The sequence below is a fragment of the Lingula anatina genome, chromosome 8 (genome assembly GCF_051362555.1).
Source record: "Lingula anatina isolate TDL-2025a chromosome 8, LinAna3.0, whole genome shotgun sequence".
Lineage (NCBI taxonomy): Eukaryota > Metazoa > Brachiopoda > Lingulata > Lingulida > Lingulidae > Lingula > Lingula anatina.
The window spans coordinates 7318090-7336636 of NC_141774.1; the positions used below are offsets into that span (position 1 = coordinate 7318090).

The 18547-nt window shown below is 37.7% G+C and overlaps 2 protein-coding genes across 2 annotated transcripts; one reads left to right on the forward strand and one right to left on the reverse strand.

Annotated features, from left to right (window-relative positions):
- Nucleotides 1-1159: 1159 nt before the first annotated feature.
- On the reverse strand, nt 1160-15864 carry LOC106172989 (uncharacterized). Its single transcript, XM_024075087.2, has 14 exons — nt 15705-15864; nt 14498-14726; nt 13679-14140; nt 13131-13211; nt 12050-12100; nt 11335-11757; nt 10348-10540; nt 8971-9720; nt 8257-8566; nt 7648-7742; nt 5152-5321; nt 4509-4665; nt 3677-3843; nt 1160-3299 (listed from the first exon to the last, which is right to left on the reverse strand). The coding sequence occupies exons 1-14, from the start codon at nt 15812-15814 to the stop codon at nt 3039-3041; spliced, it is 3459 nt and encodes a 1152-aa protein (XP_023930855.2). The 5' UTR covers nt 15815-15864; the 3' UTR covers nt 1160-3038.
- On the forward strand, nt 15747-18434 carry LOC106173034 (kelch domain-containing protein 9). The gene is made up of 2 exons (XM_013554017.3): nt 15747-15912; nt 16748-18434. Exon 2 carries the CDS (start codon nt 16754-16756, stop codon nt 17741-17743), a length of 990 nt encoding a protein of 329 aa, XP_013409471.3. The 5' UTR covers nt 15747-15912; nt 16748-16753; the 3' UTR covers nt 17744-18434.
- Nucleotides 18435-18547: the final 113 nt, after the last annotated feature.

Genomic DNA, 18547 nt, shown 5'->3' on the forward strand with positions numbered 1-18547 from the left:
TCTAACATAGGCTTTTAAGTTGCTAACCAGGGAACCGGACCTATTTTATTATTATTATCATTATTTTGAGAAACTGGGGCCAGAACTACAAGTGTAATTTGTCTTGGTCTTATAACTGACCAAACAAGGAAAATGCCTTAAGTTATAAAATCGTTTGGTACAATAAAGATAAACCTCTAGGGCAAATAGATTATAAGGACGGAAACTTTTTTTAATTGTTGTAATTTTGTGCCCTTTACGTCACTTCTCTGGATTCCAGACTGTTGTTTGATGAGAGAGGGAGGAAATAAAGAAAAAAATCCCCAGATAATGGCAAGCTATTTATGACGCAGTGGACGTGCCTATTAAATTGGGAAAACCCGACAGCATCCGGACTAAATATGACTGAGATGTTTGCTCCTTGATTATGCTTGAGGTAATAATATCATTTTTATAAAAAAAGAATCCGATTGATAGGATCCGGTGTAACGAAACTGAGGGTCGTGTAGCAGAAAGTCCGCCCTTTACTTTGTTTTAATGGTTAGGGTTAGCCTGACCTAAGTGGGTCGTAATCTAGGGCTCGGCTTACCTGTACAAATAAATGGCAAGCAGACTCTCTAAGGGAATCTCTGTCACGTTACACCGGTGCCCAATTAAAGAAAATCAGATTTGGTAAAAAACACGATACTGAATCAAAAGTCGTTTCAGGTTAAAAACAATAATAATTCGGACAACGTATATTCTACGATGTACATTGGATATTTTTACACTCACTTGTAATTCTTATAATAAATTCCTTGTATCCTTATTAATAATTTGATTAATTTTTATACGATGTAGATTGTGTACATCGAATATTTTTACACTCAGCTGTATTTCTTATAATAAATTTCCTGTATCCTTATTAATAATTTAATTAATTTGTCTACGATGCACATTGTGTACATCGGATGTTTTTACGCTTAGTTGCATTTCTTATAATAAATTCCTTGTATCCTCATTACTAATCTAATAAGTCAAAAATTCTGTTCATTTGTGAAGGACATTTCACGCAATTATGTAAATTGTGTTAAGGAGGGCATTTTATCTGTCCTCTTTCAGAAGACACAATTTTAATCATGATGCCAAACATATAACCTTTACTTTAGATTGTGCAAAAATCAAACCATAACTAACCATATTTCTTCTTCCATTTCCTAGGAAACCATTTATTCTAATTACATGATACATGACCAATCATATTTCTTCTTCCATTTCCTTGGAAACCATTTATTCTAATTATAATGGTACATTAAGCCACATAAACTGACATCAGTGAGAAAAAAAAATGTGCGGACCATGTTTCGAATATCATATTCTGAATCAAATAATCTACTTGTTTTTAACAAATTAGGGCTATTCTAGATACATCCATATAAAGAATCTAACTATTAACCCATATTTTTCTTACACTTAGCATTAATATCAGTAAAATTATTGCAACAGACAACGCAAGCCTATATTAACATACTGGCATATGGCTTATCATAATAAAACAGATGACTAAAATTGAAGCAATTTATTCTCTTTATCTGTGGTGATGTCATTATTTCTCCGCTGGGAGATAAACATGCAGTGGGAGAGCAAGGGCCCTTGTGGCAGGAATGGAATTCCCGGGAAAGGCCACCATAAGTCTGGCATGATTAATATGTAAGTTAAGCCTAGGTCCCAACCGAACGTACGGGCTGCTACGTGTGGTCTACGGCCAAGAAAATGGGGAAAACGTGGGGGTTCGTGCGACTTTTGGAGGTCGCAAACAGCACAAAGAAAATTTTCACCAATTACTTGATTTCTTCCCTGCGATCTAGCTACGTCCTAGCCGGACGCAAGGAACATAAAATCCGTGCGTCCAAAACGTAGTTGGGACCTAGGCTTTAGGGTTTGCCAAAAGTTTGGGGGTCAGTATATGGGACAGATGTTACCTGTATAAGTAATGGGAAAATGACTGAAGTTTCTGGTGGGGTACCATTCCTGTCACATTGGGCAGTTGGGGGCAAAATAAGCCATGTACACTTCTCCCTCATCTAGGAATAATATAATGACAAGCAGTTATACCCGTGCCTGTCCCCACTTACTAGTACAGAGTAAAATTCTATTAGTATACTTGCCTGGCTCAGTAAGGATTTCTTTGGTAATCCTTGTAACACCCCCCCCCCCCAAAAAAAAAAAAAAAAAAAAAAAAAAAAACTTTAAATAAAATCCTCTATTGGCCATTGTCAAGAATCTTAGGTGAAAACTTATGAAAATATACAGATTTGTCTAAAGAAGATCTTATCAGCACAAATCGGTGTATCTGACTCCCCCGGTCCATTTTTCTAATCTGGCTTGCCTTGATTGTAACCCATAACCCTCTGCTGTCATGTAATTCCAATCCTCTTAGCAAGATCTCAAATCCTTAAGAGACAGTAACTGCTTTAAGCATGCCAATATTCAAGCTTTACAATTATGATGATTGTTATTAATGCATCTAGAGTTTAAACTTGTCATAAGCAAAACAATATCATTAAGTTGATGCCCTACAGAAGGCTACATCTTCCCTGGGCATTATTACTATTAACACCACCATTTCACTAAAAACAATTAATAAATGTCTAAGATTAAAAGAACTAAAAAACTAAAATAAAGTAGACTAATCAGATTAAGGCAGATTTTAACAAAGCCTCATTAGCGGTTCTACTGTGATTGCAAAATTTAGTACTTCCTATCTTAGACAAACTGTGCTTACGGTTAGCTCACCATTCCCAATCTTATCATCACTTTAATGGTCCACAGCCACTGTGATTAAGTCATTAAGCTGTGAATTATGGTTTTTGACCACAAAATGGCATGGTACTAAGTTTGACAGTCACAACATCACTGTAAATTCGCCCACTGAGTAACAATTTAAATTCATCTAGACTGTGACATTTTTTTTTGTTCTGTGTAAAAAAGAAAAAAAAATGGGGGATCATTTCAGTTAAAATAAAGTCAACATCAAAATAACTGAAATATTCAAAGACCATCTTGAACAACAATGCCCCCTATTCTCCAGTACCCTCAGCTGTCTCTGCTGCAGAAGCGGCGCCAGCTGCAGCAGCGGCAGTTCCACTAGTTCCCTCTTGCACTTGGAAAAGCTGGAAAAGCTCACCAGCGGTCATTTCGCCACTCTCTACCTTGCGTAGGGCTTCCTCTGGAATGGTCGCTGTTTGGCCGGGATTGACGCGCTTGGCTTGAGCCACCACCATGTCGCTTTCCTCTTCCTCTTGTTCAACCTCTGTGTTGCATGCCATCTGCTCAAAGGCCTGTGATGGAAGAGAGCCGAGAGATAAATTCAAAGTCTTGGCCTTATCTATTAAAATATGCACAGTAATTGTATATATTAAGCTATATAAAATGGGACACTTCGGTTCCCAAAAATTGAGTAATAAGTAACACAAATATTAAGGTAAGTTTTAAGTTAAGAAAAAAAAAATATTGTACAAGATTTCTTAATAAAAATGAACAACAACCAAACAAACAAAAAAAGTTTAATCTTTTTTTAAAATCTAACTTCAGAAATAAACACTAAATAAAACTTAAAAATTAGTATAAACATCCTAACATAATCTCCTATTCACATTATAACTGCACCCATGTAATGGTTGTATAACTATAATACTAACGCTTCATATCTCCATACCTGAATGCTACTGACAACAATGGAGCCATCGGACTCGTACTTGACGTCCCCAGATGACGTGGGAATGAGATGGACTTCCACTACAGTGGTGCCCTCTGGGACAGTCACCGTGGTCCCAGCGTTGTCTCCATCTCCTGCTAGGGCAGCAAAGCCAAAGTCATCGTTACCTGGGGATGTAAGAAATATGTGACATGAGGAAGAGGACTTGCACTAAATGCACCGCAGAAAGAGTGACTGGGTGTGTAAGAAGTTAAAATATTTGAATATAAGATTGCTGAGTGAGAGTAAGTGAGAGTGAGAGAGCGAGAGAGAGAAAGAGAGAGAGAGAGAGAGAGTCAGTCTCACTGGCATCATAACTATTCATGTTATATCATAATCAATTGATTAACATGTTTTATTACTAATGTAATATCAGAACTTGTTGCACTTGGGACTTACTATCATCATCATCATTATTATTATACCAATGTAACCATTATCATTATCATTGTGAAGATATAAATATGATTTTCATCATCAGGAAAATACAATGATTCTTTTCATTACTGTTATCATTATAATTATGATCATAATACAATCAAACAAGAATTTCATAAGTATCATCATTTTAACCATCATTTTCATCACTATCTGGTATCATCTGAATCACAATTATCATTTTCATCACTGTGATAATCAACATGATAATATGATTATCATAATCTTAATCACCATTATCATTGTCATCATCCCCCTCAATACCCACCTGGCCCCACTTGTGACCCCTTCCCCTTCCTAGCACTCCTGGTCATCACCCCCTTGGGATACGACCCTGACCCCCCTCAGTACCCACCTGGGCCCACTTGTGACCCCTTCCCCTTCCTAGCACTCCTGGTCATCACCCCCTTGGGATACGACCCTGACCTGGTCACCAGGGTGGTCATGCGGTCTACTTTGGGCGCGGCCTTGCCAGAGGAGCGACGGCCAGAGCCTTTTACCCTGGAAAATCCCTGTAACAGAGCATGGCTGGATAATTGAAAAATCGAATGTTTTTATCACAACTAGTATTGTATAAATTGAATAATTTATTAATGTTATTTAATATAATAGCTTTGTCTATAATTACCAATCACATGTGACTTTGAACTGTACCACAGAGTATAACTTTCTTGAAATAATGGATGGAAAGACTTATGTTAGTAAGAAAATCTTAACCAACAGATACAGATGAAAGTTGATAAAAAAAAAAAATAATAATAATAAAAACCCACACACCAAAACAACAAAAAATTAAACACTAAAATAACACTCAAACTTACTAAATAAATAAATAAAAATGAACGACAATTTTTAAAAATAACCCATATCTTCCAGCATCTTTTAACCAGTCTTACCAAAGACTGCTTCTAACCTAGTCAATTTACGGATTAAAAAAAAAAATTATAATCATCAAATTCAAGCTAATTTTCACCAATCACAACTCTCCAAATATTCACCTCGGGTGTTGTCATCATGCTTTCTTCCATGCTGTTCTCCTCGTCCTGTGACATACTTCCATTGTCCATGTCATCGTCAACACGTTCTGGTTTGTACCCAGACTTCCTCATATCCGCCTCCGTGATCATGGTTCTACGCTGGGGGCGGATGGGGGAATGCACTGCTATTCCTGGAAAATATAGGTCAAGGTCAGATCAAATACTTCTCATTAATTAATTAATTTACTTATTTTTTGGGAAATAAAATATGGTTGAGAAAGATGTGATCAATAAGTTAGGAGAGAAATGTGTCCCAAATATTTTTATCAAGTTGAGTCAATAAGCTTAAAACTTCCCGAGATATTTCCCATACAATATTTTACAAACTTTGAATGTTGCAGTGCAATTTTTAACAACCAGTAGAGTCTACAATCAGAAGTTAGTAATATCAGAACTGCCCAGTAGGGTTTATACATATTAAACTGAATATCAACAAGAGCTATGAAAAACTGTAAGGCTTTGCCTCCTGTATTACTTAGACCAAGTTAGCTTGACATGAAGTTGTAGGCTGTGGCATTTTTTTCTATACTATGTTTTACATAAATAAAGTTGTTCAATAAAATTACAAAAATTTGATGTTTATAGAAAACATTCTGAGATTTTTATCTCTGAAGCTCTGTGGGGTTAGTTTCAGAACAATGAACATCATTTAATAAAATGCTCGGAGTAAAACATTGCACACAGGGAGATTTAACTTCATGCCCACCTTAAAAATAGTATAAATATGACAGTTAACTTTTAAAACTTATCTTCATAACTAAAGAGGCATATAACATCCAACCCACAAGCAGAAACTAATGATTCAGAAGCAATAATTCCTAGGCGTGGACTTTTTTTACTTTTTTGTCAAGAACAATTCAGTTTGACAGGAAAATACCAGGTAAGATAACCCTTAATCTGAGAGTATGTGCAATCTTCCACTCTTAAATAAGTTTTTAATTTTTAAATTCAACTTGAAAACTTCAACAATAAAACAGAAACAACTTGATTCAGCCTCTCAGTAGCCTTAACAGATTAACTCATTCCAATTTCAGGTTTTTAGTATTAAAAAGTTTAGAAAAAAAAATTCATTTCATAAATGATGAAATCTGCATCAAACAAAGAATGATTGGTTTGAAAACTATGGAGTAAAGTGTCCAAAAAGTTGTAACTGTATTCAGCCATTCAAAATCTAGGCTTCAACCATTACAACTCTTTTGACCTGATCTGATTAAAAAATTCAATTGTTTAAAAAAAATTAGATTCAATTTTTTATATAAATCTGGGTTCACTCTTTTAAGACCTTTTGCTTGTGACAGATTTTTAAAAGTAAGATTCCACTTTTTGGGCTATGAGATTTCCCCCCAATTAAATTATCTATTCTAATATGATTTTTCCTTACAGGCTAGGCCTTGATAATTGAAATTGCGAAAATTTTGCGGTTCATAAACTTAACTGGGCAGCCAGTTGAATTAATAAATTCTCAGAATAAAGTAAAAACATATATTGGTAGTCAAAAATACATATGTAATTGGGCAACTTCTGTGCAAGTTAGGTCTTTGCCCTCCAAACGGAATCCTGGAAGGTGATTTGAAAGTGATCTGCAGAAGTCTACATGAAGAGAATGCAACATTTCCTCGGCTGCAAGTCCAGTTATACATCATGAAAGAATCTATGGTGTTTTCTTCAAGTAAAAAAAAAAAAAAAAATCAAATTTGGAAAATGGTGGTTGCAACACCAAGTATGCTGTGTCACATAACCAAGTGAACCCAGACTTGAACACTTTCAAACAACAACAAAAATCAGCAACTTTCATCAGGTTGGTCAGAAAATGCTAACTTTGTATTAAACACTCTACAAAGGCATCTGAGAAAAATACAGCATCCGACTCAATTACTTTCCCAATACCTGAAAAACACGACAATGAAATAACAGGGGGGGAAATAAAATAATTACAGTTCCCAAACCATCTTCAACTCTGCAGGCCCTACAAACATACAAATAGGTGGGACCAAATCATTTCCTACATACTCCAGATACCAAAATAACAATAACAAATTACACTATGACAAGAAATTCAGTACTGAAGTGACAGGTGTTTTAACATTATCAAGGAGGCTAGAGAGGCTGACATAAAAAGATTATCACATAAAACAAATACACCAAAGTACAGGATAGAGAGAGAGAGAGAGAGAGAGAGAGAGAGAGAGAGGGAGAGAGAGAAAGGGATAGGGGGAAAGAGGTAGAGCAAACAAGAGCAGATGTTGCCTCTATGCAGATCGACTCACATTGATCAGATTTACAGAGTATTACCATAAATTTCAATGAGTAGCAGCTACGCCACATACAACTTAAAATCAATAACATAGCTACACATTTGTTCAATTCTTAATCACAGTGCATTTCTCAGAAGTAGAAGCACAACTAAGTTCTCACATTTATAGAATGATACCATTAAGCTCCGCTTAGCTGACTTACCCTCATGTTCCAAATCAATGACAAAGTTGAGGAGTTCAGGTTGTCCCTGCATCTTTGCAGTGTGAATTCGCCTTAAATGGCTCTTACATTCAGACCTGCGATATTGCACAAAAGAAAAGTTGATTAAAACAAGGATTACTTAAAAGAAGTTTACCTACTCTATATTCATAGTTCTTATTCATTATAATTTAGAGAAATATCTGTGCCAAACTATAATCTTTTAGTGTGTATGTATCCTATTTGGGTGTTTATTAAAAAACCTCAGTATATTGTAAGAATTTGTACAGAATATAACTATAATAATTTCAAATTTCATAGCAATATGATAACTTTCAATTAAACAAATCAAATAATGATGCACAGGACTAGTAACTGGAATTCATAACAGGAGGGGGAAAGTGACACCTGGTAAAAAATTGCCAAAATCACTGAGAGAAAAAAATGTTTGAAGGCACAAATATAGAAATTATGAGGCTGATAGATCGATACTGAACAAATATATTAATTTAAAAATTAAAATAAATCATTGAACAGATTTCATTACGCTTATTTCAATCTGAGGAAAAAAGTTCCAAATTTATTTTAAAGAGATTCTTATTACTGTAATACCTGTTATAAGACATAAACTTGCACAGTTTGCACTTGAAGCGACGCCAACCAAGATGGCGGACAGCATGACGACGGAGATTAGAAATACTTCCGTATTGGCGGTCACATTTCAGACAAATGAGGTTCTTCATATCAATGTTGGACTCGATCAGCGCCTCATCCTCGTCACTGTATTTCAAGATTACGGGGGAGTTGCTCTCTTTCTTGGCGCTGTTGGAACGCTTGACGCCCGAAGATGGTTGGTCTTCTTCATCAAATTCGTAAACATCTTCTGATTTCCCTCTTCCTTCTTCATCTTCTTCGCCCATAGCTGGTTAAAAAAAGTTTGTGTATGTTGGTTAAATTAAGAACCGTTTCATATGAGGCATGACATTTCTTAGTGGGGATTTCACCAAAGGGTTTGGATTGTGTGACCCAATTCTTGATGTGAGCTCCACCATAGACTGAGGAAATGAGGTATATACAGTAATTAAGAAGACAGACATGTTTTTTATTCAAGAGATAATGAATAGCTTGTGTATTATATAAATTGTTAAACTTGCTTTTCAACAGTATCTGAACTTACACTTTCAATACAGTAGTGAAACCTGAGCATGAAGTCTAACTTTTGAAACAGATTTTCATTATTTTGGGGGGTGGGGGTGGGGGTGTGGGGGGGGGGGGGGGGGCGTTGGGTTCCAACCAGTTTCTCATCTTTCTAAAACTACATCCTACCCTCATCCTCCATCTCTTCCTCAGCTCCTTTATCCTGAGGGTCACTCTTCACATTCACTAAATCCTGCTCCTCTTCCTCACCATCCACTGATCCTCGATCCCCTCCTTTCTGGATCACGTCCTTGTTGTGACGCGGGGTCTCGTACTCTCCCATCTCGTCCACGGTCTTGGAAAATGCGCGCTGTCGCAAGGTCTCGCGCATGTCCTCCACTTCCTCCTTGGACTTCTTGTGGCTGCGCATGATGTGGCGCGTGACACCCCACAGCTGCGCGAACACGTTGTTGCAGAAGATGCAGGGGTAGAACGTACGCGTGTCCGAGTGAAGCGACTGCATGTGGAAATTCAGTGTCTTGATCGAGGAGTAAGTGGTGTTACAGTTCAGACAGGCCAGGGTGCGAAGATCAACGTCGTGTCTCTCTGCCAGACGTGCTGCAGCAGGGGATCCTATGTCCGAGCCATCCATCGTGCGTCGACGAATGCGGGTCATGTTCTGGTCTGGCTCAGCAAGGGCCAGGTCTTCCTCCGTGTAGTACTCCTCCCCAAACATGCGCCCGATACGACTCCTCTTGGTCCGTGGCGTGCCTTCCGGGTCTCCCTGGCGCTTCATGCGCACAGCGTTACTGTTGCCTGGGATGCGTTCCAACTCCACGACACGTGACAGCTTGCCATCTTTCCTGTCCCGTGGGATATTGCCTTCACGTACAAGCACTGGTGGTGCATCATCGTCACCCTGGAGGTCATCCATGCTCACTGTCATAAAAAAAACAAAGAAGTCAAATAACACATACACAGACTCATCGTATACGTCTCTCCACAATGAGGAAAAAAAAGACAAAAACAGCATGAATATCATTCAGCACCTTAAAAGTATTTCTATTATTTCTCAGACTTGGGCATATGCATCAAAAAAGAATGATATATGCACAAAAGACATCTGAACCAAAATTCCCTGCCCACCAATTGAAACAGGGACATTAGAACCCTTTCATTACATCACTAAAAACTGAGTTAGTCCCTTATCATTATTTACAATTATCCCTTCCTTCTGTAGTTTCCAACAAAATATACAGCATTCCTTTAACACCATTTGTGTTTGGGACCAGCATATATCCCACAAATGGTCTTGAATACTCCCACTTAAACCTGCTAGTATGTACATCCCCTTGACTGGTTTATAGCAATTACCCTAAGCAAAATATCAGGCCTGCTGCAAATTCACAGCAAATCTGCTGCAATACTGGTGCAAACTGCAATTCCTTCTTGCAAATTTGCAGCAAGTTTGCTGCAATATGGCTGCAAGTTAGCAGCAAGAAAATTTTTCTTACAAAACTCGTTACAGCAAACTTTTCATTGTAAGGGAATTCTTATCATACTCACGGTCGGCACCCTCAGGCTGTAGAATCACCAGCTCATCTTCTCCGCCTTCGGACATTCTCAGACGCGCCGAGCGGAACGAGTCCTTGCAGTAGATGCGCTTGTGGGCGATGAAGTTGGGTAAGCCTCGGAACAGGTTACGACAGACACGACACTCAAAGATGACATGGCACTCGCTGACTAGGAGGGACTTCATCTGGAAAGATTTTGGTAAAAGAGGTGAGTAAATGACATAAAAATCTCCAGGGACTTTACCTGGCAAAAATATTATCAACTGAAGGTGAAATTTAAATAAAAGAGGTGAATTTCTGACATGAAAACACCTAGTGACTTCATCTGAAAAAAATTAGGGTAAAAGAGATAAATTATTGACATAAAAATCTCCAGGGACTTTGCCTGGCAACTATATTACCAAGGTGAAATTTTGACTTTGAAATATACAAGGGACATCATCTGGAAAAGATTCATCATAACTGATTTAAGCTATATGAGGTACATTTTTGACATTAAAATTATCAGGGAGTTCATCTGAAAAAGTAAAAGTGAATTATTGGCAGTGTTATAAATGACATAAAAATCTCCAAGGTCTTTCTCTGAAAAATATAAATTACGGATGGGGGAAAATGGCAAAGTAACTGGCAACTCCATCTAGAGAATAAACGGTGAACTTTAGGTACAATTAACTCCAACAGACCACCCTTTGATATAAAAAAATACGCACTCCATTTTTTTTCTGTCACTGCTCAACTTGCAACTAAAAGCACATGACAGGTATTGTAAAATAAAATCAAAAAGATGACTATAAATACACCAAAAATAATAAGAAATGTGTAAAAATTTATAGAAAAAGTAAATGAAACGATACAATTTCAAAGTAATTTGGTATTCAAAATTCATCCTTAAAAAAAAATGAAATGGATATTTAATGTATATGAAATTATACAACAAGATGAAAAATTCATAAAACATTTTTTCATGAATATAACATACCTCATCAGTCCCTGACTTAATACAATTAATGACTTGCTGGACGCCAGATACTCCCAACTCTATGGGTCGCCTCAACAGAGCATGGTCCGTCTTCTTCTTCTCTCCCTCCACCTCCACCCCAGAGGACTGTCCCGCAGCCACCGACGCCTTAGTCGCTGATTGGGCAACAACAGTCGCCGCAGTTGCTGGCTGTGATGTAATCACCTGCTGCGGTGGTGCCATCTGCGTCTGGACGGCTGATGCAGGATGCAGTTCTGCCTCGCCGTTCTCGTTGACTTGAATGATGACGTAGTTGGTTTCTTGCACGGGTTCCTGGGCCTCCAATGTCGGGGGTTCCTCACCTCCCTCCCCCGGTACCCCCTGGTCATCACCCACAGCTGCTTGGATGGTGGGGGCCTCTTCCTCTTCTCCCTGGACCTGAGACTAAAATGAGGAAAAATAAAATTAATAAATTAAGTTATAAAACATAAATTATGACAACACCATATCATTATATTAATGTCCGTAAATGATAAAGGACTGAGACAAACATGACAAAATTCATAACATTTGCTTCATGTGAGTACAAGAAACTTTTTTTAAAATCAAACTCTTAAGATCATTAGAATTAGCTTATGTAATAAAAAAATTCCCATGTATCACCTATTTAGAGGAAAGTGCACCAACATTTACCACCAACATGCAGTTGTAACCAGTCACTGTCAAGAAAACCTACCTCTGCTGCCTGGGCCTCATTAATTGCCACTTGGTCTGTTTCCATTACCCCCTGATATTAAAAAGCAAACATAAATTATTGTAAACTTTTGGAAGAAAAAGTAATATAACTGAGCAAGTTTTTTAGTATCAATTATTATAACTATCTCAGCTTCCATATTTGATATGATCAGGGAGGACAATTCTTTTTATTTTGGAATATTGTATTATTTTTCTTCCTATTTTTTTGTCACTGCTATTAATTTCAACTAAACGCACAAGGGGTGTTTGACCAACGGAGCTCTAACCACAGAATCAACCGCCTCCTTGATGTGAAAAAAGGCTAGAAATCCTCATATCTATGATGGCATTCAAACATCAGGACTTCACATTAATACCTCAGACCTACATGCACGTGTGGCAGAAATACTGAAAGTGGCACCTGTCCAATTTGCATAATGTTAAAAAAGAAGGCTATTTCTTCATCCTTGTACCCTACTTCAATCCATGAATAACAAGTTTACTTAGCCTTAATGTGGTGGTTGGATTTGTTAGATGCAGTTAGAGAGGGAGGGATAGTGGGGGGGGGGGGGGGGAGGATTAGGGAAGGGGGTGGTAGAGGAGGGGTAATGGCTGCAGAAAGGTAGGGGGTGAAGGAGGAGGTGGAGGAGGGGTTATGGCTGAGGAGTGGTAGCTAGGGGGTGTGGTATAGGGGTAGGGGGAGGAGGAAGGAGAAGGAGAGAATGAAGAGGGGACAGGTTTGTGGGATGAGGAGGGGTCAGGTTTGTGGGATGAGGAGGGGATGAGGAGGGGTCAGGTTTGTGGGATGAGGAGGGGATGAGGAGGGGTCAAGTTTGTGGGATGAGGAGGGGATGAGGAGGGGTCAGGATTGTGGGATGAGGAAGGGATGAGGAGGGGTTAGGATTGTGGGATGAGGAGGGGTCAGGTTTGTGGGATGAGGAGGGGTCAGGTTTGTGGGATGAGGAGGGGTATGGGAAAGAAAAGGAGATAAGGTTGAGGGAGGTAGGGAAGGCAGAGGATAGGGAGGAAAATGGGGATGAAGAGATAGATGAAGATGGGATGATGAGGAGGTCCATGTTTACCTGTTGTTGCTGTAACATGGCCTCCTGCTGGGGGTCTACAGCCACATGCTGCTGGGCCATGGCTTGCTGCTGGATTGCCTCCTGGAATAAGATCAGTAATAATGTCAGGGAACAATAATCTTACCTTCTTTTATTCTCATTAACAAATGCTGATAAAAAAAATATTACTGATAAGTACTAGCACATAATGAGGTATATGTTTTCAAGATTTAAGAAAATTCAAAATGCACTGCAACCACATACAGATATATACACCAGTTTTTGTATATCCCTTTCAATAATTATACAGTACAAAACACAAAAGGAATTGTATGTACGCTGGTACAACTCTATGCAAACTGTTGCTCAGCCACTAAATGTCTACTACCAATATTACTGTAATTATCATCACTCTTATTATTACTTATATCCTAATCTTATCTGTCTACTTACTATAGTACCTATTTATTCACTATCATTTTTTTCTTTTATTTATTTGTTTCCGCTAATAAATATATTTATCCAGTCATTCATTCATCCACTTTTTATTCATTTATTTGTTTATTTACCAGTTGTTCTCTTGCTGCTTGTTCTTGTGCCATCTGCTGTATCAGCATTTGTTGTTCGATAATCTGCTCAGCTGTCATCTGTTGTTCTTCTGCTGCTGGCTCCCCCTGTGGGTCATTTACCACATCAACCTGTGGCTCCATCTGCTGGCCACCTTCCACATCAACCTGTGGCTCCATCTGTTGCCCAGCCTCTACATCAACCTGTGGCTCCATCTGTTGCCCAGCCTCTACATCAACTGGTGGCTCCATCTGTTGCCCAGCGTCTACATCAACTTGTGGCTCCATCTGTTGCCCAGCTTCCACGTCAACTGGTGGCTCCATCTGCTGGTCACTTTCGATATCAATTTGTGGTTCCATTGGTTGCTGCATGTCTTGGTCTGTGTCCTGTGGGGCCATCTGCTGGTCAGCTGAGTCTTCTAGCAAGGGCTGCATCTGACCTTCTGCAGCAGGGTTAGCTACAGGCTGCAAATTATCACATTTCCAATCAAATATTTCTTTTTCGTCACACTGAACTGTATGAGACTGTATGGTGATCTTTCAATGCTTATATTCATTCTCATTTCAAATGTTTAACATTTTCATTCATTTCACCATTCATAAGTTTGTTCTCATGTTACTTTCTAGACAATGACTGATAAAGTTCCTTTCAAAATTAACAATATTTAATATTTTTAGATGTAACCTTTTATTTTTCTGCTATGAATGAAAGAATGATAGTTTAATCTATTTATTTTATTTTTCACTCTGTTTAAAGTATTGTCAGTGTTACAAATTTCAATTCATAGTAAATAATAATGGCCGATTGAGATTCAACTATACCTCCATCCCCGATTCTTGTGTAGATTGCTCTTCGATTTGCTGAGTCACAACAGCTGGCTCCTCTTGAGTGCCTTGTGCTTCCACCTGGTGGAGGAATGCCTGGTCGCCATCTTGTCCCATGTAGGTCTCCATTCCCGGTTCATCCTGTACTGGAGTGCCCTGGTCTTCTCGGCTCACAGTTTCCACCCCCGCCTCTACTGGGGTACCCTCAGACATTTTGTACACAGTGCTGCAAGGAGATAAGCCAGCAAATGTTTTTGCTTTTGCAATAAATTTCACTACGCAATTTAAAAAGTATTAACTGTAACAACGTAAAAAGATATATAAGTAAATGAAAAATATGAAAAGTTCATTTTTTTTTGCTAGAATTATTAATTAGTACTGTAAAATGCTGAAGTAAATCTTAATTCAATTATTGTTTGGGTCATGTATTGAGAAATTTTAATAATAATAATTAAAAAGGTGACCAGAATCAAGATAAGCGGCAAAGTAAATGAAAAAAAAAAAATAATAAATAAATAAATAACTTTGATCTGCTGTGATTTGAACGTGCACTAAACTGCAAGCTAAGGAACCTATAAGAAACTTGACAATCTTTTTTCACTTTTCAAAGATATCCACGTAAACAAATCCCAAAAATACATAAATGAAATAACAAAAAAAATAAATAAAATAAAAAAAAAATAAATAAATAAATAAATAGTTCACATAACAAAATTTTGTCTTACAATAATTCACAGTTGTTTTTAATCTCCGTGATAAAGAAAGCAAAAATTCAATAACGAAATCGATAACCTGGAAACCTACAACAACTTGACCCAGTTTTCCAATAACTGCGGTGCATACATTACGCCTCGTCATTATAATAAGCCATGAATAGCATGGGCGGGTTTTGCATTCAAAACCAAAAATATACACCCCCGAAAACCATCCGAGCTAACTGCTCAATTATTAAGAAGGTAGAAACCTTGATGGAATAAAGTAGTTTCGTTCTGGCGATTCTGTTAGCGGCAAATTGTACAGATGAGGCGGCGAATATGCTCAAGCACAATCATTCAACGCAATCGGCTTCATTCTTCCATTTTGGTTGAGACCGACAAGATGTGTCGCGCAATGTGCTCCACTGAGGCCCCATTTCCCCTCGATTCTTCGCGTGCAATAACTTTACCCTTCATACTTTAGAAATATCAGCACAACCCCGACTTACCTAGCTCCTCTGAAGTAAATTTGGACAGAATACGTTAATTTTCTCTCTCTGAGCACGCCAGCGCCGGTAACAAAGCCTGATGCATTGTGGGTACAGGTGCTTGCGTTCATCCGGGCTTTAAAGATGGCTGCTTCCTGCAGCTTCTGTTGTTTACCTTAGATTCCAGCCAGATTTTGTCAATTCAACAACAAATTTGGAATATTTTAAGGTATATTTTTTGAGGAGATAATCGTTTTGAATGGATGTTGAATTATTTAATAAGATTCACAAAATTTATATTCATTTTGAAATTGTATAGTGTAATTTATTACGATTTTGCGCCATGCAATAACGCATGAAATTCAAATAAGAAAAGCATATCTAAAAATAAATATAAAAATTCAATCTTAAGATGTTAAGTGATGTTCTTGAACTGGTAACTAAATGTGGACAATTAGATCGGCTAGTCCAGACACTTAACAGCTGTCTGTATATCCCACTGCCGCTAATTTCTACATAATTTTCACATCTTGTACTGTGTACATATTTACGTTCTACATAGTACATACATGCTATGTACAACATTGTCATTTGAGCACATGCTAATACCATACAATAGACAAACAAAATGATAAAAATACATGACCAAACTTTAGATCTGAATGTATTTGTGTAATAATTGATTTAATAACTGATAAGTATTTTATTATATTAACTGTCAAATACTTTAATTTAGAATTAACATATACAGTACAAGTACTGTCAAGTTCTTTTTTGTATTTACATACTAATTCAAATGGTCATGCTATTTTCATACATATTTTTCCATTGAAATTATAATTGAATTATGTATCTTTTACAATTAGTTTTGTTAAAACAATTGTTTCTCTAATGCTTACTTAAAAATATATATTTTAACTGTCATACCATCCTGTCTATAATACATTGAATACATATTTTGAATATGCACTTTACAGCTAATTTATGTATTATTTTATCAATTTTTTCCACTGGACAATGCCTGCATGTTGCACTACAACTGTATTTTTTTTTTCTTATTACAGGTTGCCATGGCAGCAGCCCCTGCCATCCCAGATGTCCAGTTTGAAGTGGTCAGTCCCTGTGGTCCGGCCCTTTGCCACCATGTTGCATGTCTCGTTGGTGGAAACATTTACGTTCACGGCGGTGTGGATAAAAAGGGGGGCACCACCCCCTGCAATAAACTCTACCAGTTCAATTTCATATCGAGCACATGGAGAGAGATTTTGAAGGAGGGATCACCATTTTTAAACCATCATGCTGCGGTGCTGTTAGAGAATAGGTACTTTGTTCTAATCGGAGGCTGGACTGGTAAAAAACGCTGCGCTGATGTTTACATGTTTGACACGCAGGAAGAAAAATGGATGCCACAGCCAACGGTGACAGGCTTTCCCGAAGGTGCCGGTCTCAGCTCACATACAGCAGTAGTGTTAAAGGATGCAAGTATTCTGATAATTGGACGTGAGGGTAGCACGCGGTTACAGCGGAAGTTTGGGAACGCTTTCTTGTTGACTGGTAGTGTGCATAAGGGTGCTTTTCATTATTCAGAACACACAATGGGCCTTGCTTCACGCTCGGGCCACACATGTAATATATTAGGCTCAAGGCTCATCATCATCGGGGGGCGCAGTGATAAACTGGTCGATCAGCACCAAGGGTTCAGAGAAATTCCAGGTGGGCCATCTGCTCCATCGATCCTCTCAGACCTGTCGGTCAGGTCTCAAAAGTTACAACCAATGGCTAAACTGCCGTGCGGCAGGAAGCATCACATCGCGGCTGGTGGCCATGGGTGTATTTTCATTCATGGTGGCGATACGTTTGATGGTAAAAGTCGAGAGCCTGTTGGAGAAATGTTCTTGGTGAGATTGGAGTCCCATGTGGAATGGTTTAAACTTGGAGTGAGCTCTTTGGGGAGGGAGGGACATGTTTGTTGTGTTGATAAGGACACCATTTTCATCCATGGAGGTTCGGGGGCCAGAAATATTGTCTATGGAGATTTACACAAACTTACACTGAAGTAAAAATTGGTTTCTACAACCGATTTGCACATCAGGTCCAACAAATTTTGAGATCTGTTACATGTCTCAGAATTAATTCTTGTTAATAGCCATTTATACTGATTAGAAGTCTTGAATTTCAGTTTTTTTAACACACTTGATATGAGGTATGAAGTATTACGTATGTTAAGTATTGCTGGTTTTTCATTTGTTTGTACTAACCATAGTCCTGGAGGACTTGTGGAAAATGTTTGTTTTTTTTTTTTTTTTTTTAAATTGAAAATAAGAACTGTTGAATTTTTTTTCTGTGGTTTAATTCATTTTCCCCCTTACTTAGAGAAATAACGCCATAATTCAAAGCTGTCATTTTTAAACCATATTGTATGTTTTCACTCTACACAGGGACCAATTTTTTTATGAAATCTGAAAATAATCCAGATTGTACAAAAAAAAAAAAAAAAAAAAAATCTCCCTTGGTCATGTTGGTCAGTGTTTTGTTCCATATAATTTTAGATTTTATAAGTACTTCATATTCTATTTTTTATACTTCAAAGTTATTACTTGGTTTTTACACACTTTCAAGTAAATTACAGTTTCTATTTCATATGGAATATCCCACCATTGTTACTCATTGTTAAATTAATTTTATTCAATACACATTTTAGCTACAGGTACTTTATGTGCTTCATTTACTAAAGAAAATATTTTTATTGACTTAATAAAGATGTTATATTTTCTTCTGATCAGTTTGTTTCATTTCTAAAAAGTACATCTGATTCAGTGGATCAACCAAATGACCTGCATATAAACAAATTTTAAAAATAAATA

Coding starts and splice junctions, on each gene's coding strand:
- LOC106172989 (XM_024075087.2), bottom strand. CDS start 15,814: ATGAACGCAAGCACCTGTACCCACAATGCATCAGGCTTTGTTACCGGC. Junction 13,212..13,678: donor AAGCAGCAAGAGAACAACTG/GTAAATAAACAA, acceptor ATCTTATTCCAG/GAGGCAATCCAGCAGCAAGC. Junction 8,567..8,970: donor GGAAGAGATGGAGGATGAGG/GTAGGATGTAGT, acceptor TTTTTTAACCAG/CTATGGGCGAAGAAGATGAA.
- LOC106173034 (XM_013554017.3), top strand. CDS start 16,754: ATGGCAGCAGCCCCTGCCATCCCAGATGTCCAGTTTGAAGTGGTCAGT.